At 37.9% G+C, this 27,134-nt stretch overlaps 1 protein-coding gene across 1 annotated transcript; it reads left to right on the top strand.

Moving 5' to 3' along the window:
* Nucleotides 1-13,201: 13,201 nt before the first annotated feature.
* Nucleotides 13,202-25,443, top strand: LOC311081054 (beta-1,4 N-acetylgalactosaminyltransferase 1-like; the record flags this gene model as incomplete). Its single annotated transcript, XM_084111451.1, has 8 exons — nt 13,202-13,353; nt 16,451-16,551; nt 18,627-18,685; nt 18,932-19,100; nt 24,268-24,354; nt 24,506-24,687; nt 24,804-24,947; nt 25,033-25,443. The coding sequence occupies 8 exons, from the start codon at nt 13,202-13,204 to the stop codon at nt 25,441-25,443; spliced, it is 1,305 nt and encodes a 434-aa protein (XP_083967577.1).
* Between the last annotated feature and the right edge of the window lie 1,691 nt (nt 25,444-27,134).

Genomic DNA, 27,134 nt, shown 5'->3' with positions numbered 1-27,134 from the left:
CATCACTAACGTTAATCCAACTTCATCCATAGAGGGACAAGAATTGAGTGGGCCATTAACCACCCACCCTAGCACAGTCTTGACCGCATATGGTCCATTTCCTTGACTGTTCACTATTTTCCACGGTTCCATAGCTTTTGGAACATTAATTCCAATCAAGATTTCAATGTCAGCGTTGATTCTTTTCAGTTCTATTTCTTTCAAATAAGGCCATTTTTCAAGATCATGGTGAGTGAGTAGGTTCTCTTTTGATACAGGGATCTTGGGTTGAGTGTATACTTTAGGCAGATCTATGTATCCACCTCCATCAATACTACCTACTTCTAGTCCTGTGAGCTCATAGCTCTTAACAGGTCTCTCCTGCCCCATCGTTCTCAGAAGAATTTCAGTTCTGCGTCCTTTGGCATTCAGCTGATTCATGAGGTTCTCAGTGCAGAACGTCGCCGAACTGCCTGGATCAAGAAAGGCGTAAGTTTTGATGATCTTACTGCCTTTGGCAACTTTAACTTGGACTGGCACGATTGCTAGTGCACATTCCCTACTGGCCCCTGTTGCACGATCAGCTGATACTAGTGCACTATTAACTGGCGTTTCTTTTGATTCTGTGAAGTTTGGCAAAATCTGCTTCTTTGAATTTTCATTGACAATGTGGAGCAATGTAGGATGTTTTCGTTGACATATCTGGCAAACCATTTTCCTGTTGCAATCTTTGCTCATGTGACCCTTTTTTAAGCATCCAAAACAGTGACCATTCCTTTTGAGATATCCAACCTTTTTGTCTTGGGATTCTGATTTTAATATTTTGCAGTCAGTTAGAGCATGGTTACCTTGGCAGAAACTACATGAGGTCAAAACGGCAACATGGGTGGTGCCTGCTTGCTGCTGCACTTTAGGTGCCTCTCTGCTTTTTTGCTCCTCAGCTCCTGTCACTGTAGTAGCAAAGCTGCTGCCCCTTTTAGGCATCCTCAAGCTGGTTGTTCTGGATTTTACAACTGTACCTTTAACAAACATTCATATAATATTGTTAATCTCACAGTTTCAAACTACAATCCGGCCTCTAGTTCATAAATGCCAGAGGAGAACTGGCCCCCGACTGAGCCTGGGTTCTCCCAAGGTTTTTTTTTTTTTTTTCTCCATTAGGTCACCTGATGGAGTTTTAGGACACCATTAGGTCACTTGATGGAGTTTTTTCGGTTCCTTGCCACTGTTGCCTTTGGCTTGCTCAGTTGGGGATATTTTGGGGATATTTAATTTTATTCTATCAATCAATAAATTCCACTAGAAACAAACTTTGTTGTATTATTTTATTTTAATACTGTGAAGCTGCTTTGATACAATCTGTATTGTGAAAAGCGCTATACAAATATACTTGATTTGATTTGATTTAACAGGAGTAGGATCTTTGATATCTCCGAAAACTGGATGGAGTAAAATCTCAGACTGAATTTCCAGAAATTCTACAAGATTTCTAAATCTAATACGAGTATTCGTTCTTTGGAATGACTCAAAAGTTACAGTCCGCCACCTTTCGCGGAGCTTGTATGGGAGTTTGGATACAATCAATTTCAAGTTTGATACAACGTCCAGTTCATCCATGTATTCTAGATCCTGCATGACATTGCAACATTCCCTAAGGTACAGAGCATAGGCATGAAGTGATTTTCCATCATCAGCTTTAATGGCTGTCCAATTCAGTGCCTTTTCAATATAAGCATTTGCAATCTTCATTTCATTGCCGAAATGTTTCTTTAAAAGTTGCTGAGCTTCAGTATATCCTCTGCGAGCTTCCATGTGCAGACAGCTGCGAACAAGGTCTCTGGCTTGGCCAGCAGTAAACTGTTCAAGAAAGTAGAGTCTATCCTGACTGCTGCTAGTCTTGTCTTCAATCAGATATTTAAAAGCATGAGAGAAAGACTGATAAGACAGTGGATCTCCATCAAAAACAGGAACTTCTCTCTTAGGCAATAGAGAAAGATTTTGCTGCTTAATCATAAGATCAGTCATTTCCTTTTGCCTTTGAGCCATTAAGCTTAAGCCTTTGTTTGAGCTATTACTGACCTCCAACTGTGGGCTTGATGGACTTGCGGCTGCTGCTACTCGAGAGCTTCTTTGCACGTGACTAACTGCTCTCTGGAGTGAAGTTTTAGGTACGGCTGTTACAGGAGCGAATTCTATTGCAGAGGCATCAATAAAAGTGGGTTCAACATTATCTTCCATGTTTGCATCGTAATAGTCATTCATAACATCACCTTGTGACTCAGCATTATTTGTCAGCACTTTGATCTTTGCATCTGCTTCTGCCATTTGAGTTTTTAGTTCTGCCCTTTGATTTTATAATGGCTTCTTCCATCTGTAACACTTGTATATCAGGCAGAGTTTTAGCGCGTGCTTCTAAAGCAGCTTTTTCAGCGGCAGCTATTTTAGCTGCAGAAGAGGCCTTAGATGATTTAGACTTTACAGACACACTTGAAATGTTTGAAATACTGTCTTTAGGTTCGACTGCTGTTAGTTGACTTTGTTGTTCTTTTTTCCATATTTCAACTTCTTTAATAAAGTAATCGAAATTCATCATTCTAACTTCAAACCAATCTACATGATCATTTTCCTTTTCTTCTTCTGCCAAAAGCTCTTGCACTGCTTTATGCACACTTTTGAAATCGTGGATATAAAATAATAACGACGACATGCAATCATCTACCTCTTCAACGATTCCACCTTCAGTAAGCAGAGCTTTAATTTCATTCATTTTCCTCGTGCATACTCCTAATTTGCCTCTACGCGTTGCAATGCGTGAATTTAAAAGCCTTTCGGCCGCAGCGGCCGTCTGAATCTCCTCATCCATTATGTAATACAAGACACAAATACTAGCAACTCCTTTAGCGTTTAAACGCACATTCCAAACTTCTGACAATTGTTTGTCTTACTGCTCACGCTACATGCATGTTGTTTACATGCGTTTACTCAAACATTCCATCCGAGCTCAGATTCATTGATCAGTTGTGTTACTTGTTTACATTCTTGTACTCACAGCTGATGCGTTGTTCATTGATAAATCGCGTCCATCCACATCATGAACGTGAACAGCACAGCTTCCAAGTTCTCTTGAGAAGATAATCCACAGTAAAGTCCTTTCTAGTTTCGTCAATCGATCTCTAGTGCAAGTTTTCTTCAATAAATTGTAGAGGCTAATCTTGTTCAAACTTTCTTTAGCCCTTTTGAGGTTAGCGGAGGAGTCTCTCCCGATTCACATGTCCACAAAGCACGCACGGAGATGCAGTCATAATACAAGCCGCGGTTTAATAAACATAATCTCCGGTTTACTTTCAATCCAAAAAAAAAACATATATAACTTTCCAAGAAAACAAAAAACACAATAGCATGCGATTGAAGAAAACTGTTGCTCTCCACACTCTAACCCAGGGGTGGGCAAACTACGGCCCGCGGGCCACATACGTACATACACATACCTTGAGCCAAAAAGTTTGCCCACCCCTGCTCTAACCTGTCTACCAATAATTCTAATACACATTTAAGACCTGCACATTCACGCCGTAATGACGTGTCAAGGAGGAGCAAGTCCATTCACGTGAACAGGTTAGTCCAAATATGAAACGAAAAATATAAAATAAGTAAATTAACCCTTTCATGCATGAATTATGATAACCTCAGTCAGAATTTTTTTCCTATGTGTTTTTATTGCTCTTAGGGCATGAAAAACAAGAATTGATTTTTATTTTATTTTTTTTACAAATTTTTCAAAGAGATCTTCAGATGTCCACTTGAGTGGACAGCATGCGATTGGTTTAAACTTAAGATATAATATATTAAATATAAGACAATAATCAAACACATAAAGTATGTGAATTTAACAAACTAATCAATACAATTATATCAAATCATGTGAAAACTATAAAATATATACAAAAAATATAAATGCAAAATATTGCAAAGGCTTCATACAACTTCATACAAGTTGCACTTTGCGTATCTTTGATATCAGAACATGAGGACGTGATTCCATCAGAATTTTCTACAGTCTGTCAAGGTACAACTGTGGAAACCACTCAGATGCTCCCTCCAGTGCACCAGAGTATGGAGATTTACCCTTATTAGCTGATCATTCTGATTATGTTCAAGATGGACATGCACATTTCTATCATAGCCCTCCTCTGAGAAAACCTAGCAATACGTTTTTTTCAATCTCATCTGAAATGATCAGTGTTGGGGGTAATGCATTACAAGTAACATGCATAACGCATTCAGATTACTTTTTTGATGTTACAAGTAAAGTAATGTGTTACAAGTAACATGCATTACCTAATCAGATTACTTTTTTATGTAACGAGTAAAGAAACGCATTACAAGTAACATGCATTACGTAATCAGATTACTTTGTGATGTTATGAGTAAAGAAACGCATTACAATAACGCACATTACATAATCTGATTACTTTTTGATGTTATGAGTAAAAAAACGCATTACAATAACATGCATTACGAAATCAGATTACTTTTTGATCTAACAAGTAAAGTAATGCATTACAAGTGTCATACATTATGTAATCACATGACTTTTTTCGATGTCAATGAAAATTACATTCTAATAATACAAGTACATTTATTTACAGTAAAAAAAGTCACTGCAGATTAAGTTTTTAAGTTTTAAATTTCAAAAACAATATTCACATTATAATTATGAATTGTAGCTGAAATATAGCAATTGATGCATGACGTCCACTACAGTGGACATGTGATTAATCAGAGTTGTCTCTCAATCTAAAATCAAAACTTGGAAAATTTTACTGTGATATGACTCATTAGATATTGCTTGATGCTGCAATATTTTTTTTACCTACAAGAGTCTCCTAGGATAGAAGGAATGGGTGGATATTCCGGAGCAACTTGGCATGTCTGACTGACCCTTGGCCATCTTGGTTTGGAGGGGGAAAAAAAATCGAAACACAAAGGCTTGCCACTTGGTTGCAATTTATAGGATGATGCACCAGGGTCCAATGAAGAGGCTGATGTGCAACTTTGCCATAAAAACCCGTGCAAATTCAAGAAAATGCTTTTTTAATAGCTGTCCACTGTAGTGACCACTATGCGTGAAAGGGTTAAACAAATATCAATTTAGTGCACAAAATTCTAAATATGGCTCCTACACATGTTCCCGCAAATCTGTGTCAGATTAGTGAGGGGGGTTATTATCTAATACAGAATAATAATAACAACAACATAATTATATAATTAAAGGATTAAAAGGGATTTAAGTGAATAAATAAATAAGAGTGGTAATAGAAGTCTTAGGCCTAATTATAGTTGAAAATAATATATTTTTTAAAAAATGTGCACACATTCACCCATTTGTATGCCTAATATGTCGAAAAACACAAACGTTTCTTGTCTTGTCACATTCATTTACAAATTACGTGAATAATGATAGCATATTTTCAATTCAAAACAGCGAAATTCCATAAATAGTTGAGTAGTTTGCATCACTAGATTCTATCGTAAAACAGTTGTCTAATACTTACATCAACTCAGTAAGACAGGAACTTCTTTAATAACTTCTTTGATTTATTTGACATTCACGAGCGCAACCTAAAAATGTAATCAGCTGAAAATTTTTAGTTTTACAACTTTTTGTCATCCTAACAACAACTTAATCTACACTAAAATGATAAGATAAGACAATTAACATTAACATAATTGATAAGACAATTAATAATATTTTTATTTACTTTTTCTGCCATTGAATAAAGAACATGAGACTTGAAAGCTTTGTAAAGGAACTGAGAATCATTCAGAATCAGAATATGATGTGGCCACTTGAAGAAAGATAAAGAAGTCTTTCTCTTAGGGTTCTTCTGCTCATAATGGTTTGCCCTTTGTGCTTATTACTCTCTGCAGATTTTCCACTCCTTCATTTTGTAAATGCATTATTGTTCAGTGTGAATCTTAATGTACAAAGAAATTTGATGCCATGATCAGTAATTCCTAGCTTGGTGGTGCAATGTAAAGTGATCGGCTCCATTCCGAGCAACTGGACAAGGAGGAAGATTTCTCGGATATGCTCGTAAGAAGCAGCAGCTATTATTTGATGGTTTTAATAGATGATATATATTTGTAGATTCGTATATATATGTATATATGTTTTTTTATTTTTTTTATTTGTAGTTCACTTCAACAACAGCGCATGCGTGAGAAGACCGCCATATTGCACTTCAGAACCAGGCGATCCATGGTAAGTGCATCTCACTTTTGCCGGGTTTCCATGTATGGTTCTCATGGCTTTTGTTGTGACTGTTTACTGATGGCAAAGATGTGTGTGTACTTAGGTAGAATGATTTGTCTAATGGCTTTCATCACAGCTTATGAAAATTCAAGAAAAGTGTGTCTTGTCCTGTTTACATGACGCAGTAGTATCTGAAAGCTAGTCAGCTATAACACTAACTTAAGTTAGGTCACCCAAAAATGTAAATCATTTACTCACTTGCATGTCATTCCAGCCTCACATTCAGTTTGTGTTTTTAGTTGTCATTGAAATGTTGTGATGTTCCTGTGTCAGATGTGTGTAACTGATGTGTGTAACTGTTCTTTCAGATCATTTCTCATTATGACGTGCACGCGCAACATCCTACTTAAATGTTTCCTGCTTGCTTCTATACTGATCATTTGCTTCGTGTTGAAAGTCATGAAAACCATATCACCAACCCGGTGCGTATACAGTCCTTTTTTCTCTGAGTCTGTATCCGCTTCCGCTTTAAGTCGTGACATAATGAACACTGTTTCCGAGTCCAAGCCTCAACTCATTTCAAATGAGAATACGATCTTAACAGCCACTTATAACCACTATTTATTAATTTCACACATTCAAGATATTGTTTTAAAAACTCACAGTGTACATTCTAATCTCCAGGACGATGGCGTCCCAGACACCAATATTTTAATGATTTATAAAAGATGAATCACTGTCTACCCATCTGATATTTCAGTATGGAGATAACAGTTATAGGGTCATGATTTTTCAGTAGTATACATAGTACAGCATACCTTAGCACCGATTGCTGTTTGCTTTTGGCATCTGATAGAATGTTTGGACCTGGAAACCATGATGTCAGACTTCTCAATATGATTTACACCGATTTCAGAGCAAAAATGGTGTTTATAGTAACAGGGTGTTTCTTTGACTATGGACACTTTCAGCCCTGTGAACAAACTTTGTTTTAAGGAAATTTTCACACACTCAAACTCTTATTTGAATTGCCTATAATGTCAAACAATGGATGTACTGCAGTGCACATGCACAACTACCCCAGTGATGAATAATAAATAAACCAAAATGTATTTGAAATAATATTTTATGCTAAGTATACTACAAATACATTTACATATTTATGTAAATAATATAAATACCTTGCTTTTGTACTGTTGGAATATAATTGATATACATAAAGTCTGCTAAATTGGAACAACTAATTTTGTACTTAATGCCCTTTAGTAATCCAGAAATAGTTGGAGGTCCAACTAAATATATACTTAAGTATATTTTATCGTGCTAAAGTGGAACTATGGCAAGTATATTTTGGATACACTTTAAATATTTTGCATTTAACGACTGATATTATACAGAGATCATACTATTCTTACTAATAGTCATATTAAAACACATTTTAGGCTTAATATTAAGAAATGTGCATTGTGCAATAAAAAAGTACTTCAAATAAAGTTTAATTATAATATTTAGCCTATATCAAATCTCAAGCAATATGTCAGTAAATATGTTAATAGATTTGTAGTATAAGTATGAAATAAACGTATTTTAAATACATTTTGGTATTTGTTTTTTCACTAGGGTACTATTGTCTAATTTTGTCATTCTTATTCTTAAAGTCATGAATATTTCAACATATTTTCCACCACAAATTGTTTGTTCTCAAAATAAAATGGTTAAACTTCATTAATTTCATAGCATTATTATAAGCATTATTTAACATCATTAAATTCATAGCATCATATCATTTTATGTATACTGAATACAGTTAAATAATATACTCACACTTTTTGCATAATTTGATGAAATTGCAGTTTGATTGGAAATGATGCACAAAAAAACAAAACCTTTGACATACACTGCCGTTCAAAAGTTTGGGATTGGTACGATTTTTAAATTTTAAAGAAGACTCTTATGCTCACCAAGGCTGTATTTATTTGATTAAAACAAAAACAAAAAAAACAATCCAGTAATATTATGAAATATTATGACAATTTAAAATAACTGTTTTCTATTTGAATATATTTTAAAATGTAATTTATTCCTGTAATGCAAAGCTGAATTTTCAGCATCATTACTCCAGTTTTCAGTGCCATGTGAAGAGGGTGATTTGATACTTAAAAAAAAAACATTCATTATTATTATCAATCTTGAAAACAGTTGTGTAAAAAAACATTTCAGGACTCTTTGATGAATAGAAAGTTCTATTTCATTTATTTGAAACAGAATCTTTTGTAACATTATAAATGCCTTTACTGTAACTTTTGATCAATTGAATGCATCTTTGCTGAATATTGATTTATTTTATTTTGTTCTGGGGCCTATACCATGAAGCCGGTTTATGTGGCTAGCCAGGTATGTTTCAGTTTAGTTTGTCTTTAATCCTGGGTTTTAAGCACCATGAAAGTGGTTTGGCTTTTAGCAGTGTTCATCGCCATAGTAACTTACACTCCACGGCTAACCTGGTCTCGGGCAGGTTATGCTCCAGATAAGAGATTGCAAACCGAACCAATCAGCTGTGAGCAAAGTGACATGTCTGATGCGCTAAAGTCACTCCACCGGTTTCTACTCCAAATTAAAGGTCACTACATACAGTAGCAAATAATATTTAAAGACAAAATCATCTCGCTTTTAGTAATGCTTATTTAGAATAATAATTTTGTATGATATAGATATTATTTATGTTATTATTACACCCTTAATCGATCACACATGTACAATTTTAGTTTATCAATTATTATTATGCACAGTTTAAATGAATAAATATAAAGGTAATATAATACGCTTTAGAATCAATAGATAAAGCTATAAAATGACTAGCCTACATGTGAGCTTAAATGTTCAATTCTCTCTATACCTTTATCAACTTACCAACTTTTACTTGCACTGATATAGCAAGATTTTTTCTTTTAGTTGTCCTCTTTCAAAGAAAGATATTTTCTCCATGTTGTGTAAATTTGTTTAAATTCTTAATATTTTTCAATCTCGTGATATTCTGCAGAAGAGAGAAGTGAATTGCGCCGCTTCTCTCGTGAGAAATGAATCGCAGTTTCACTCTTTCTCAGCATGTGATTGGCTGTTCGCTACTAATGTCACACCTAAACTCAGGATCAAAGCCTGAGTTGACAGAGAAAGTTGATGATCAGCATCATGGTACCAACAAAGCCTGGTTAGATTGGTTTGGTTTTGTCAACTCAAAACTAATACTGTAACACTGAGTTTGTTCAACTACCATCATGGTACAGGCCCCTACTTCCACTATGGCTACGTTTACACGTGGCCGGTTATTTTCATAAATGGACATTTCACCCTCTCCGTTTTCAGAAAAGTGTTCGTTTACACAAACCTGTGTAAATGCCGTCAATAGCATGCCAAACCTGTAGGTGGCAGTGTAACGAGAAGCTCAAGCCCATGTTAGCCAATCAGAATCCCGAAAATATAGGTCGCACCTTTGACGCAGTGCAAGTTCTGTCGCATACTGTGACGTTGACTGCCTAAAACCAGAGCCCGTCTACAGAGAGCCTTGGCACTTCCTATTAGCCCCATTGTATCGATCTTGGTTGCAGTTCCATTAGAATTCCACTGAAGGTGATGACGGGCGAGCGCAGACTGAATGGGAGTCTATGGGGCTAGGCGGCTAAATGTGTCTCTTTCACCCGATTGCCATTGAGAAATCTCAGAATTTATTGTAGGTTTTGCAAGTTCAACACGGGTTATAGGTCGAAAGTTGAATGAACGAGTACTTATGTCCTTTCGATTTCTTACAGGTTGAGTTGTTGTTGCCCATAACACGCTAGCATTCTGCTAATGAACGCTGATTGGTCAGTGAAGGACTGATTACGACCAGAGATACCGCTTGATGGCATCGTGGCATCCGAAGCGGGACCAGAAACAAACAAAACAAAAACTCTTCTAGCACGTGTATTTACCTGTGTCAGCTGTGTTGTCGATGCCTCGAGAGAAAAGAAAGTGCAGAGCGCGAAAACACCAGAGTGAGTGAAGGATTGCCGTGAAGCAGTATCTCTGGTCGTACGATGTGTATGACGTCATTGACATTTTAAAAGACTTTTTAAAGCAAACAAGTGACTCTAAAAAATCTAACACCCAGCAATGTGTAATTTCTTTGCATCTCCTTTCGAATACAACATTCAAATTACTAGACAAAAAATGATATCCTGAGAAAAGTGGATTTTGATGGGTATAGCGCCATAGACCTCCATTCATTCTGCACTCGCCTGCGAGCGCCCCCGCATGGACAGAGACGTGTTACTGCAGCCAGTCCAGAAACCGGAAGTAACCAGAGAGAGCCAATTCTCTTCCTATTAGACATTCTCTGCTAAAACTCAGTTTTTCTCAGTTTACATGCAAACAAAGTTTTCTGGAGTTTTCCAAAATCTCCACTCTGGCCGGAGTTTTTCGAAAGAATCGTTTTTAGAGGCGAATTCTCTGTTTGCGTGTAAATGAGGGGCACAACCAAAGGGAAATGTCTCCGTTTTTCAAAATAACCATGTACGTGTAAATGGGGCCTCTGTCTCCTTTGTTTCTATGGTTACTGTCATTATGAGTTCATTTGTCCCAGCTGTGTCTTATTAATTATCGTGTTTCTGTTTGCTTTTTAAGATGGACCCTTCACCCTTGCCTTCAGTCTTTGTCTGGTCTCCGTTGTGTTAATGTGTGTTTTCCCTGCTTGTCAGCTAGTTCCAGAGAGTTATTATTAAAGTTTGAATCTGCATCTTTAATCAGAGTCTTCAGACTGTTCCTGAGATAACCACAGTGTGACAGGAGTAATGATGCTGAAAATTCAGCTTTGCATCACAGGAATTAATTATTAATGAATTACATTTTAAAATATATTCAAATAGAAAACAGTTATTTTAAATTGTAACGACATTTCACAATATTACTTTTTTGTTTGTTTGTTATATTTTTAATAAAATAAATGCAGCCTTGGTAAGCATAAGAGACTTCTTTTAAAAACATAAAAAGTCTTACCGATCCCAAACTTTTGAACAGCACTGTAAATGTGGTCAAAGTCAAAGGACCTATTTATCTAAGTAGGCTAACTACATCTGTTAACTTTATTCTGTCCAACAGTGCCAGTCCTGGGCAAGACACGGTCTCAAGGTAAACGGTCAATAAAATGTTGCTAGTTAATATTAAGTAGATCTGGTTAAGATGGTCTACCTAACCTGGGGTCTTTTTCTTATGTTTAGTATAACGGGACACCATATCTTTGGATCTTCGCCCAGGCCAAATGTTACTTGTGAAGGAGCTGAACTCACCAAGCAATTTGCGCCAGAAGATCAACTGGATGACATAACTGAGCGCAGAGCACAGGCGTTCAATCAACATCAGCTCAGGTTGAACTGGGTTTTTTTCTACATCTCACCCAAAATCCTGTAAAACAGCACCACAGTGTCATGTTAAATGATGTTTTATTAACAAAGTTAGGGAGGAGCACGTTATACATTACAGATACAGAGCACAGACAATTAAACCTAATTAAACACGAGTGGAGCACACTCAGTTAATCAACCCAATCGACGAGTTAAGAGGTGTAGGCCTATAGGGGAGAGTGGGGTGAGTTGTGCCAGTTTTTACTCAAAGTGACTTTAAAGTGAGGCCATGGCAGTAATGCCTTCAACTTAAGGATGTACATATATTTCAGGATGTGGTGCATCCCTGAGAACAATAACTTTGGATCTGAAATAAATTGTTTCAGAAATATAGCTCTTGGAAAAAAAGTGGTCTCATGGCACAACTTGCCCCTGGTGCGGGGGAAGTTGTGCCTTTGGGGGAATACAATGGGGGTAAATTGTGCCAGTGATTTCTGAAGTAAAACAGAACATTTTAATGTTATGAACCATAATGCTATATGAAACCAAGATAAATTCAATACAAAATTACTCATTTAAGGTTTATTTAGATATTGTCACCCTGGAATACCATAGCATGCGTTTTTCCTACTATGGTCAATTGCATAGGGATTTTGTATTGAACATAACTCTGGATCACAGTGTCATAGAGACAAGGGGGCGGGCTCATTTTACTCAGACGACCAATCAGTCTCTCAGGATCATTGTGAAGCTATCAAGCTACGCCCTAGCAACCATTTAGAGCACCATAGCAACACAATATATGATATTTGTGAATCATTTCAGGCAAAAAGGCTTTGGCAATAGATGCCTGTTGACAGCGCTGTCTGTCAATTATGTAACATATAAGAATAAAGTGACTAGGCTCATTTCTAAACATCCTATTGTGACATAGGCCACTTAAAAACGGAATAAAACTTCTCTTTAATAACATAGTGCAAACTCAAAACTGAAATCAGTGTTAGCTAAATTAAACAAATAACAGGCAGGCCCAAGTAAAACAATGATGAGGCATGCCCATCTCCTCACTTCTCAAGATTATCCCCTGTGAGAATGTAGGTCTAGGTGGTCTGGATCTGGCACAACTTAACCCAGGCCCTTTGGCACAAATCACCCCGGACCCACAAGTTTGAAAAACTAGCATGATCCAGCAGTTAAGAGCTAACATCATGCTAACTGTATAGACTCATTGTGTAGCCTACTAAAGCACTAAAACATGTGTGAAATGTTTTCAAACTTGTCTATAATTGTTCAGACACTACAATCAAAAAACCTTAATCATAGAAATTTTACTTTGAAAGGGAAAAAACAGTTTTTTGCACTAAAATATACTTAACTCTCATGCCATGTGTCTCTCTTCTTTGGAGGACGAGTAAAAGTGATTGCTTTTCAAAATGATGTGGTCACATGACCAATTTCTTCTATGGTTTTCCAGAAACAAGGGTGGAACTACTTCCCCCCCTTGCACAAATCACCCCACTCTCCCCTATATATATATATATTTACCTCCGTTTATTGACAGTTTAACAGCATTTGGCCCCGCAGTACCTTCATGTCCGAATCGAGCTCTTCCCGTCTGATGAAGAATCTTTCGTCGAATCAGGATCTTTGCCGCAATCCTCTGGTGTTGTCTCGCGGGCGTCAGGCCAAACAACCGGGTCCTCGCCACCGCGGGCGAAAGGAACATCCGCAATCTTCTTCCGCGTATTTCTCTTAACCAGACCATTTAATAATTCCTGCCATAGAGAAATGGAAAATAAGGCAGTGGAGGAAAGAACGGGCCTTCCTCCAGCGTCAGGCCGCCGCAGCAGGCCCTAAGTAAGCCGCGCCGCAGATTCAGTCCCGGCCAGTCCACACTATCAACGTCTGCCGGGTCAACTCCGTGAATAGGGTGGCTCAAAACCTTCTCGTTTTCCGTCCCTGGTTGAACTTTGTATCGTTTCAGTTGTTGAATCAAGCCAGTTGTGCCATTGGATACTCATTTTGATCGGGGAATACGCGTTTTAAATCGTTTATGTACAAATGATTTGCCTAACACGATGCTTCCTTGTGGCGTAAACTCACGTAAACAGTAACGTTAGCCTAGGTCGCACATTACGTGCAGACTGCACACAGAATCATTAAGAACCCATCGTTAACGCTGTCCTGCAATTTATAGTAATTTAAGTAATTTAAACCCACACACATTTATGCAAAGCTTTGTCTTTTACCGTAAGTACTGAACTTGAACTTCACTAAAATGAATACGCGTGTGCCACTCAACCAGCAACGGATAAAGGGCTGTTTGATGATCATCCAACATCAAACAATGATTGCAGTATCAAACCGATGTGTCACAGGTGAATATATGCAGGTTCTAAAACGTTTTAATCTTCTCATCATGTAAGCGTATGTTATCATTTCGAGAAACTAATGAGAAAAAAATGTGTGCGTGTGTAATATATATATATAGTGAGGAAAATAAGTATTTGAACACCCTGCTATCAGGGGCGTCATGCAAGCCAAAATTCTGGGGGGGCACAATATGAGACGTTGCAATTGTTTTCTGACGGGTGATATGGATCATGTTAGGAGGGGTCAGGGGGTTTCTCCCCCCTTAACGGAGCTAGCAGCAACCCTCCTCTATCTGAGGACTAAGTTAAAGTATCTATTTTGTAAGTTTATGTAAAAGACAGGTTGATGAAAGAACTGTAAGCTCAAATTCAAAAGCTTTTGAAGTCTACTTCATTAAAGCATGTTTACACACACACTTACTGTACACTTAGGCCTACTACACATGATTTTAAAAACAGTACCATTGCAGTTTTTATGTTATGATTTTAAATTGGTATGTGACCTAAGAACGATCTTACATTAAAGGTACATAAAGGTGCTGAGGTCTGACTTTGTGGTGTTCTGAAATTAAGTTATTTTAATATTAATATGTGATGAAGGACTTTGAAAGAAGTTTGACAGATTTCAGTGCTGAATAAGGTTAACACTACCCCGTTTATTTGAAAATGGCTAATATCAAATCCATAACTTTTTGATCAAGTTAAAATTTCCAGGTCAACCACAAATAATCCCACTACCTTTTAATATCATCCGATAACTAATTCAATGCTGATTTGTTGCTTTGCCCACTTACCACTTCAAGACCATCTGTAAAACATTGCCAGCTCAACGTGCGAGACGAGTGAGTTGCTTGAATATACAAAGCAAAGATTCTAGAGCGCTACACGATTTGATATACACAGACACCATATTAGGAAAAAGGGGCGGGCTGATGCTGACCGATTTATTACACATCCAGAAGAATACATTTCAGTCGTTATAGGCTCTGGTATATTGTGGAGCATAATAGGAATAAAGTTGTGACAAAAAAATTATCAGGGAGGAAAAATCTGAGGGGGCACGTGCCCCCTCACTTTGAATGGGCATCACGCCACTGCCTGCTATTTTGCAAGTTCTCCCACTTAGAAATCATGGAGGGGTCTGAAATTGTCATCGTAGGTGCATGTCCACTGTGAGAGACATAATCTAAAAAAAAAAATCCAGAAATCACAATGTATGATTTTTTTTAACTATTTATTTGTATGATACAGCTGCAAATAAGTATTTGAACACCTGAGAAAATCAATGTTAATATTTGGTACAGTAGCCTTTGTTTGCAATTACAGAGGTCAAACGTTTCCTGTAGTTTTTCACCAGGTTTGCACACACTGCAGGACGGATTTTGGCCCACTCCTCCACACAGATCTTCTCTAGATCAGTCAGGTTTCTGGGCTGTTGCTGAGAAACACGGAGTTTGAGCTCCCTCCAAAGATTCTCTATTGGGTTTAGGTCTGGAGACTGGCTAGGCCACGCCAGAACCTTGATATGCTTCTTACAGAGCCACTCCTTGGTTATCCTGGCTGTGTGCTTCGGGTCATTGTCATGTTGGAAGACCCAGCCTCGACCCATCTTCAATGCTCTAACTGAGGGAAGGAGGTTGTTCCCCAAAATCTCGCAATACATGGCCCCGGTCATCCTCTTCTTAATACAGTGCAGTCGCCCTGTCCCATGTGCAGAAGAACACCCCCAAAGCATGATGCTACCACCCCCATGCTTCACAGTAGGGATGGTGTTCTTGGGATGGTACTCATCATTCTTCTTTCTTTAAACACGTTTAGTGGAATTATTACCAAAAAGTTCTATTTTGGTCTCATCTGACCACATGACTTTCTCCCATGACTCCTCTGGATCATCCAAATGGTCATTGGAAACTTAAGACGGGCCTTGACATGTGCTGGTTTAAGCAGGGGAACCTTCCGTGCCATGCATGATTTCAAACCATGACGTCTTAGTGTATTACCAACAGTAACCTTGGAAACGGTGGTCCCAGCTCTTTTCAGGTCATTGAACAGCTTAAAAAATCATACATTGTGATTTCTGGATTTTCTTTTTTTTAGATTGTCTCTCACAGTGGACATGCACCTACGATGACAATTTCAGACCCCTCCATGATTTCCAAGTGGGAGAACTTGCAAAATAGCAGGGTGTTCAAATACTTATTTTCCTCACTGTATAATTTGTTTTTTGTTTTTTTAAACGTTTAATAATCGTTCTCTCAGCCCCATACAGTTTCTGATAAGCTTGGGATTCCAATTGCACAGGTTAAAACCATGGGTTCAGTCTGTCAAACTTTACCCCTAATTTCCACCAACTGCAGAACGGAGTCACACTGCATATCTTTGTTGTTTTGAGGTACATTATTTTTGGGAGCCCCTTATAAATTTATTCACTTATTATTAACTTTATTTTCTTCTTGTGTTTTTCTCAGGATGAAAACAAACAAAGAAATTCTTATAGCCAAGGCCAACTCTCCTCTCCAATATCCTACCAGTTTCAACGTAGCTCCTCTGCAGAAAAGTTTAATCCCAGGTCAGCATAGCTTTCCTGTTAAGTCTTGTCTAGGGGCCAGATTTACTAACAGCTTGTGCCAGTTCAAACCCTCTTTTGGCATTAAAAAACTACTGTCAAGATTTACTAAAGACACGCAGTGAAAATTTAGCGCTAACAAAGCATGGAGACAGGTATTTTTGCCCTGTTAAGTAAATCTGGCCCAAGGAATGTTGTTCAACTGGGCACAACCTCACCCTATATGCTGTTTAGCAGTAACATTATACCTTTAAAAATGTTACAGCTAGATATAGCGAGTTAGCTTTGAAAGCATAAGATCTCACCCTCCCTTCAGAGTGCTCTACAAAGCCACGCCTCCTTCAAAACACATGAACTAGCACAACAGCGATCAAACAGTCAGGAGAGATGGTTTAATTACCTCATGTCTCAAAACACATAACATAACAAAAACAATGAACAAACAAATTAAAGAGAACTGACCTGCACCTGACTGCTTCAGTTTCATTTCTGCGTTGATAGTGTTGCCATTTAAAAGCATAAATTCTCAAAACCGCTCAGAATATAACGTCACAGGTTTACATCTCTTCAAAATTACTGTAGTAATGGCATGCATTACATTGTTAGCGGGATGTGAAGAGACTTTCAACCAGCATTAGGTATCCACGATATATCGACCACATATCGATATCAACGATAAATGGTAATTTTTTATATTATCGTTATCGATCCGATAAGAAAATTAGGCCGATATATTAAAGCCGAGAATTATTTACTTAAGCTGAGCCACTTCAGATGGGCGCTGTTCGCCATGATGGAATCACTTTGAAAAGGAAGATACAGTTAAGTGAAACATGTGCAGCACAAATCTGTCATATACGCTTCATAACATTATAATGAGGACACGACTGTAAAAGAATGTAGTGGATTCTTGTTCGCCAGTGTTTCAGCGCGACGAGTGCGTTGTGGCGGAAAGCACGCATCAACGGATTCAAGCTTATGACAAGCACAGTCAATTTCGCTTGAGCATTCGCAGCATTTTGTGCTATTGTAAGTTGTAATATTATGTTTATTTTGTGTATATAAATCTGATTAATCACATATAGGATGCCTTGGTTGAGTTAATATATGAATGATGCAGTAAAGCACTTCATTGTACTGGTGATCAACTTTAGCTCTAGCGCGTGCAGCTCAAACAGCAATGCACATTAATAAATATTGGGACTGTTATATACATGACATTATAATGAGAACACTATTGTAATGAATTATCTTGGGTTTAGTTGCCGTCTCTGCGTGTTGTTGTGAGAATAGCGCGTCAAGAACAGAGATTATAGCCTACACGTTCTGACCACCACAGTTAAATTCGCTTAATTGCATTCGCGTCATTTTGTGCAGATATAAGTCGTAATATTAAGTAATATAAATATCTGATTAATGTCATATAGGATGCGTTTCGTTGAGTTAAAAAACCCGCTAGAAAAGTTATTCAGTTTCCCGGTGCTCATTCTCTTCAGCTTCAGCACGCGCGCTCAAACAGCAATGCAAAACATTAAAAGCTATGATTGGGAATGCATATAGGCCTATATAGTCTACATATAATTAATTTTGTAATAAAATAGTTGTAAACTCTTTGAGTATAGTTGCGTTCTTCAGCAACCGTTAGGTTCATTAAAGGAGCAGTATGTAGGATTGTGGCCAAAACTGGTACTGCAATCACTTTCAAATTACTGTAGAGCGGTGTATCCCCTTTAATAATGTTGTCCATAGGAATGTAAAATTAATTATAAAAGTTAAGGAATCTTACACTGGTTCAAAACTAGGCTACTCTATTGAATGTGTATATAATTTATGTTGAAGTGTTTGGGACATGGCTTTTAATGGTAAGCTTTTTGTTTTTGTAATCAGGCTCTCGAAGTATATAAAAATTTGAATTTAAATGTATCGGCTTTCAAATGTAAAGAATTATCGGTTATCGGTATCGGCCAACATTTTCATATTGGTGCATCCTAACCAGCATGACAATTTCTTTTCTTTTTTTTTTTTAGCAAATCACCATACTCTGCATTTAAGTGAATTGTTTTATATTATAATTTCAGGTCTCGCTCTTCAAACACAAGCAAGAAGTGTAACAACAATCAAGAGTGAGGCATACAAGGTTGGTTTAATCTTCCAATTTCCTTTTGTGATTGTTTTTTTTTTTTTCATAGGTAAATTTGTAGGTAATTGCCTTGTACAATTCATTCAATATTCATTCAATATGCATGCACATTAGAATCCTGTTTCACCATTAAATACTATTTGTTAAGCGTTAAATGCATGTTGATGCAAAATCTTGAGACAGGTGAATTCAGATTCCATTCTTAATCTAAACTTACATTTGCATTAAACACAATGTCTGCAGGTGTCTTTGAGGGTGAAGAGTGGGGTGCTCTCAGTAGAGGATGTTCTGGATGGAGAGCAGGTGGATGGACAGGGTCAGAGTGAACTGAGCATCTCATCTAACAGCCTCACACAACTCAATGATCTGCTGTCCAGAGTGACCTACACCAGCACTATCTACCATGTCAGATGTAAGGGCTATCTTTATATAAAAGTCCAGGAGAGACTGAATTGTAGCTTCCCAGCCAGCACACCCATGTGGGGCCCAGATGGGCTTGACCTGGGCTATCTAACTGGGGCCCAGCCAGTTTTGTCCGCAGTTTCCATGTAGGCCCCACATGGGTTAGCCCAGATTAAATGAACACTGCTCAGTGTGCACACTACCATGGGGTCTATTTGACCCCAATCGACTTTTCCATAGTAAATAAACATGGTTCTCTTCATCTCAGTTGCATACAATCTATACACACACAAAAACCGGGCTTGATTCGGTTGTTCTAAAGGTATGTAAAAAAAAAAGGAAAAAAAAAATAACAAATCTGGTATTTGGTATCAATATGACCCCACATTGAAATATATATATATTTTTATTTTTCATTTGTCTCAAAAAAAATCTATAAATCTGAAAATGTCCATACCACAATGAAGTCCTAGTAATAGAGCACAAATGCAATGTGGAACGAACATGATCACTTGCACATACACGTGACTGCAATAGAAAACATTTTTATAGAAATTGGCAAATAAAATCAATAATTCCAGCATAAATCTGAAAAAATTCACACATAAATGAAGGTCTGGTACTAGAGCACAAATGCAGCGTGAAAAGAACATGACTACACACAGAGGTTTTGATGCTGATGTTTTATTGAAAATAATAGTTGAGTTTGAGATCAAGCACACAACGAAGGAGATTCAATAGGAGACTTTATTTCAGAAATAATACCAGGAAATATAACCACACATCAACTTAAATTAAAAGATACAAGACCAGGAACAGGGAGAAACAGGTTGTGTTCATGGCACAGAGTCACACTTGTGGTGATGGGCCGGTCAAAAATGACCAGCCTATATTTTATATTTATTCTATTTTATAGCAAAAATATCAAAAATGACCGGCTTATAAAAACTAGCTTATAAATCACTTGTTATGCTATATTATATTTATATTTGCATCTGATTAATTATAGGCCTCATTTATCTGAGAGAAGGCATCTAATTTTTTGAGTACAAAAAGCATAATTTTTGAATAATTTTGGAAATATTAAATAAAATCTGGAAAAAAATTACATCGTTGATCACACTAGTCTACTTTAATGTTTCACCAGGAAGTTTGTTTTGAAAAACTTTTATTTTGTACAAAATGGCACATAGTCACACTTGTGGTGTTCCCGGTCAAAAATGGCCTGACATTGAAAGTAAATGGGAGAGACTGAAAATAAGAGGGAAATTTAGTTTTCAGGAGCATGTTATGTTCATGTACACATGTGCATGCAAACATCGAGCCTTGGACCTGTGCATGTGTGGATACATGCACACACACGCTACACACAGACACAGACATGTATGCGCGAATTGGATTTAGTCCGCAGTGACTGACCACGTTTCAGAAGAATCTTTCTTTCATGTTCTTTGTTTCATCACAGTTTTCAGACATCTGACATTACCACACACACACACACACACTCTTTTGAGTATTACATTCTTTTTCACAGAGAGGAATTTGATCCTACCCTGAACTGCATCTAATATCCATTCATCCATCTGACATTACCACGTCTGACATTACACACACGCAAACTGGCATACTGGTTTTAGTCCGCAGTGACCCTGTTTCAAAAGAATCTTTCTTTCATGTTCTTTGTTTCATCACAGTTTTCATACAAAATATTATGACATTTTGTTTTGGGACTTTGAAGTTCTCACATTTACAAATAAAGATGTTATAGCACAGACACATAAATGCTTCATGGTGTCTTGCTTGGCATTTATTTTGTAGCAGGCAGCACAATGGCAAAGAAGCTCTCTGTGCATTGATCGAGATTCTAGTGACGAGGAGGCGATGCAGGATGGATCTTGCAGTGAAGGAACATTAGAAGATGTATCAGAAGAAGGCACCACATGCTACAGACCTTGAAACAACTGATCAGCAGCAGTCTTCTGATGATGAGGGCCCTGTTGATGTTACAGTTACATTCTGGTCAAAAGATGGAACTTTGTCCTGGTCTTCATCCCCACCTATGAGGCAAGGTAGGTTTTCTTGTGAGATTCATCCTGCATAGCCACCTCCTCATCACTAGAATCTCGATCAATGATCTGATGAAGAACATCATGCACAGAGAGCTTCTTTGCCATTGTGCTGCTACAAAATAAATGCCAAGCAAGACACCATGAAGCATTTATATGTGTCTGTGCTATAACATCTTTATTTGTAAATGTGAGAACTTCAAAGTCCCAAAACAAAATGTCATAATATTTTGTCTGAAAACTGTGATGAAACAAAGAACATGAAAGAAAGATTATTTTGAAACCGGGTCACTGCGGACTAAAACCAGTATGCCAGTTTGCGTGTGTGTGTGTAATCTCAGACATGTGGTAATGTCAGATGGATGAATGGATATTATATGCAGTTCAGGGTAGGATCAAATTCCTCTCTGTGAAAAAGGATGTAATACTCAAAAGAGTGTGTGTGTGTGTGTGTGGTAATGTCAGATGCAGTTCAGGGTGGGATCAAATTCCTCTCTGTGAAAAAGAATGTAATGCTCAAAAGACTGTGTGTGTGTGTGTGTGTGTGTGTGTGTGTGTGTGTGTAGCGTGTTTATGCATGTATCCACACATGCACAGGTCCAAGGCTCGATGTTTGCAAGCACACATGCACATATGTGTACATGAACATAACATGCTCCCGAAAACTAAATTTCTCTCTTATTTTCAGTCTCTCCCATTCACTTTCAATGGCAGGTCATTTTTGCCCACATAGACAAGTGTGACTATGTGCCATTTTATACAAAATAAAAGTTTTTCAAAACAAACTTCCTGGTAAAACATTAAAGTAGACTAGTGTGATCAACAGTGCAAATTCTTTTAATATTTTATTTAATGTTGTTAAAATTCATAAATAATGTGTGTTTTTTTACTCAGATAAATGAGGCCTATGATTAATCAGATGCAAATAGAAATATAAAACCAGTCCTAATTGAAAGGGAACAAGTTGACAAAAAGATTGAATCCAATACTGGGTGATAATATAGCATAACAAGTGATTTATAAGCTAGTTTTTATAGGCCGGTCATTTTTGACCAGGAACACCACAAGTGTAACAAGGTGACAACCCTTATGTCTAATATTATGTTATGAGTTTTATATGGGTAATATGTTATTAATTTTGTTTTATTGTTTTGTGATTCTATGGAAGAAGATCCAGTACAGTTTAATCAGAAAACCTGAATGAGTTTTAAAGCACAATTTACACTACACATTTTTTACTCGCACACATTAAGAATCAGCTTAACAATGGTGACATGCTTCATGCTGCAATGCATTCTGGGAGGAGCTATGGATGAGTTTTCTATGATGCACCCAGAATGCATTGCTGCATGAAGAATGTCCCCATCGTTGAAATTTATAGGCTGATTCTTGATGTCTGTGTCTAAAACTTTTTGTGTACAATGTGTTTTTAAACAGGAGCTTATTTTTATTTTTTGTTTTATTGTGTTTATTTTAGTGTTTTATTTTTTAAATAGTTGTTTATCTAACTGCTGGATCTCATGCTGTAGAGTCACAGGTTTACTATTAAGATACATGAGATCTGCAAAAAAGGCTACTACGTGATGATCACAACTAATATATATATATTATATTATATTATGCAATTATCTAATCAACCAATCACATGGCAGTTGATTCAATGCATTTAGGGGTGTGGTCCTGGTCAAGACAATCTCCTGAACTCCAAACTGAATGTCAGAATGGGAAAGAAAGGTGATTTAAGCAATTTTGAGCGTGGCATGGTTGTTGGTGCCAGACGGGCCGGTCTGAGTATTTCACAATCTGCTCAGTTACTGGGATTTTCACACACAACCATTTCTAGGGTTTACAAAGAATGGTGTGAAAAGGGAAAAACATCCAGTATGCGGCAGTCCTGTGGGCGAAAATGCCTTGTTGATGCTAGAGGTCAGAGGAGAATGGGCCGACTGATTCAAGCTGATAGAAGAGCAACTTTGACTGAAATAACCACTCGTTACAACCGAGGTATGAAGCAAAGCATTTGTGAAGCCACAACACGCACAACCTTGAGGCGGATGGGCTACAACAGCAGAAGACCCCACCGGGTACCACTCATCTCCACTACAAATAGGAAAAAGAGGCTACAATTTGCACGAGCTCACCAAAATTGGACAGTTGAAGACTGGAAAAAGTTGCCTGGTCAGATGAGTCTCGATTTCTGTTGAGACATTCAGATGGTAGAGTCAGAATTTGGCGTAAACAGAATGAGAACATGGATCCATCATGCCTTGTTACCACTGTGCAGGCTGGTGGTGGTGGTGTAATGGTGTGGGGGATGTTTTCTTGGCACACTTTAGGCCCCTTAGTGCCAATTGGGCATCGTTTAAATGCCACGGCCTACCTGAGCATTGTTTCTGACCATGTCCATCCCTTTATGACCACCATGTACCCATCCTCTGATGGCTACTTCCAGCAGGATAATGCACCATGTCACAAAGCTCGAATCATTTCAAATTGGTTTTTTGAACATGACAATGAGTTCACTGTACTAAAATGGCCCCCACAGTCACCAGATCTCAACCCAATAGAGCATCTTTGGGTTGTGGTGGAACGGGAGCTTCGTGCCCTGGATGTGCATCCCACAAATCTCCATCAACTGCAAGATGCTATCCTATCAATATGGGCCAACATTTCTAAAGAATGCTTTCAGCACCTTGTTGAATCAATGCCACGTAGAATTAAGGCAGTTCTGAAGGCGAAAGGGGGTCAAACACAGTATTAGTATGGTGTTCCTAATAATCCTTTAGGTGAGTGTATATAATTCCACCAAATCCGCTTATCTTTGTAAAATGGCATAGCCTTTTAAATATCTGAACGTACACTCTTAACATCAAGAATTATATTATGATAGACCTTTAGTAATTAGAACTAAATCTTGGTAACCATGCATGAATGCATATTTGTCATTTTAATTGAACTTAGGACTGGTGGTGGTGCTTAAGATATTAGTCATTCAGTGTTTTAAAAAAAATAATAGTAATAGATAATACTAGTATTAAAAGATAATAATACTACTACTAATTCTACTACTAATAACAATATACAACACACTTTTTTGTCTTCTTTCCTTAGTTCGTCTGTCTTTTGAGGACCATGAAGCCACATTTCCCATCCTGATTAGGAGACCATCAGTTCCTGTTCTTTATGACCCAGGAAAAGGTAAGACCACCACCCACTAATTAAAACACTACAAAACAGCATGCTACCATGGCATCAGATATGCTTGTTATAACAAATATACCTACACATCTATAAAGTTTGTAAAACCTGCTAATGAAATGCACCTACTTCTCTCTCTTTTGCAATTCAGATATTAACTCACAGGTAACCATAATTACCAAGACATTTCTGAGGTACGAGCAGCTGAACGTCCTCATCCAGAGTATCCGGAAGTTTTACCCAAATATCAGGATCATTGTTGCGGATGACAGCCTGAAGCCTGAACGTGTGTCTGGAAACAACATTGAGCACTACATCATGCCTCCTGCACAGGTACACACTTCTGCCCCAACACTTCAATTGATCTAATGCTGTATGTCACACATCTTGGATTTTAAGCGTAGATTACCTGGCAACTAATCACTGCTGATGATTATTTGGTACCACAGGGCTGGTTTGCAGGCAGAAATCTGGCTCTGTCCCAAGTCAGAACTAAATACTTCCTGTGGGTTGATGATGACTTCTTGTTCTTGAAAGAGACACGGGTCGAGAGGTTTGTGGATATTATGGAAGCAATTCCAGAACTAGATGTTGTAAGTATGGAATTATATTCTTTAGAGGGGTGAAAGGTCTTGGAGCACTACAGCACTGTTAAACAAGCTCTTTTTCTCTTGTTAGCTTGGTGGTGAGGTCTCAGGTGAGCAGTTCCATTTCATTCTCGAGTATGATGAGGGAGATGAAGAAGAAGGTGGATGTCTAAAGCGTATTAAAGGAGGGTTTCATCAGCCACTTTCTGGATATAATGAATGCTTTTTAGTAGATGGCGTTGTTAATTATTTCTTGGCGAGGACTGAAGCGGTGCGAAGAATTGGCTTTGACCCATTCCTTAAAAGAGTTGGACACACAGAGTTCTTCATTGATGCACTTGGAAAACTGTTAGTTGCTTCATGCAAGGGACTTTCTATTGGACACCAGACACATCGGGCACAAAACGAATATGACTCATACCGGACTCAAGGGAAACTTGAAGAGAAGAGAAAACTGGCCCATCATTTCTTTAAGAATTATCTTAATTACATCAAGTACTGATTAGTATTAATTACTGATCTTTTTTTTAAATAATCAACTACAAATCGCACAGATCTGCCAGTCACAACACAGTAGTGAAAAATGTATTTCTATGGACGAAATGCAGCTGAAGAATTGCAGAGAACAGTGAGCTGTTGCGGGTGAAGTGCACGACCTAAGTTGCCCTAAACACAAGAATGCTTTATATTAAAGGTTCACTCACAGGACTTCCGGTTATGGGGTGGTATTGAGAAGATGCGTATTAACGACCCTCCTATATTGTTTGAGTAATAATCCTTCAAACTCACTTAAAACTTTATCACATCTTTAGTTAATTAATACACAAAGACCAATGACGGAAATGGCACTGAAAAAACACAGAGAAAGTAAATAATAAAGCGCAAGAGATGTCGCAAGATTCTGATCACGCGGACGAACTAAGAGAGATAGAGGAGGATGACGACAGTGAATCTACAAAAGTAACAGAGTTGAACCCCAGCAATGCAGATGTTTTACAAGCCATTAAAGAAATGGACAAACGAGTTACAAGTAAAATCGACGGTGTTATGTCAGCAATCAAAGAGGTGAAGGAGCGAGTGAAAGAGGACGAGGAATGCATCTCTGGAGCGGAGGATGAAATCGTTCAACTACGATCTCACACGAGCTCGCTTGAGTCACAAGTTAAAAAACTGACAGACAAGGTTGACGACATGGGAAAACAGAAACAGAAGGAACAACCTAAGGTTGGTGGGTTTGCCGGAAAAAGAAGGAAATGATGTGTGTGCATTTTTAGAGGCCTGGATTCCAAAAATATTGGAAATGGACTCAAGCACATCTTTAGTCATAGAGCGCGCATATAGAGTGGGTTCACAACGAAACCTGACCAGAACACAAGACGAGATCCCTGTACACCATCAAGAACACTAATAATGAAGTTCTTGAACTTCAGACAAAAAGAACAGGTGCTGAGAGTGGCCAGGTCCAAGGGGACCGTTTCATATAAGGAACACACTCTTCATTTTCATCCAGATGTTTCTGCTGAAGTTCACAGGAAGCAGAGAGCTTATGATGGTGTCAGACAGAGGCTATGAGAGAGAGGAATCAGTAAACACAGGTCATCTACTACCCTGCTCGTCTACTTGTTACACACCAGGAGAAATCAAGGGTGTTTAACATACCAACTGCAGTGGAAAGCTTCATTGAAGAACTAGACAAAGAATAAAGGTGGGCTTAGTTCAGATGGACTATTACAGTCTGGAAAGTAGGTTGCTTTAAAATAATTCAGATTATATTCCACAAATATCGTTATGCTCTTTTTGTGGTGAGGACTGAATTAGCCTAACAGAATTTGTTTGATCTTGACTATAATTAAAGTCCAACTGAAATCAACATTGACCCTATTTACTTTGTTAGCGCATATTACTAGTCTTGTGGTGAAAAATTTATCCGTGCAAGTTAATACACAAAAAAAGTTAATACACAAAAAAAGTTACTTCCGGTCTGGAATGGCGTTCCTTCTCTGATGACGTCAGTTTGACAGCTTGGGTTGAAAACACTTAACCACTCCCCTCAAACCGTTAGTCTGCTATGAGCAGAGATGGAGAGGAGGAGCGCTAAAGTAAAGCCCTGCCCTCTGTTCAATATTCCTTTTCACTGGGAAATACGTCACAACACTGGAGAAAAGTTGTTTGCAACTTCCGGTTCACACAGAC

Source organism: Abramis brama (assembly GCF_963993115.1).
Source record: "Abramis brama genome assembly, chromosome: 1".
Lineage (NCBI taxonomy): Eukaryota > Metazoa > Chordata > Actinopteri > Cypriniformes > Leuciscidae > Abramis > Abramis brama.
This window is presented reverse-complemented; position numbering and strand designations above follow the sequence as displayed.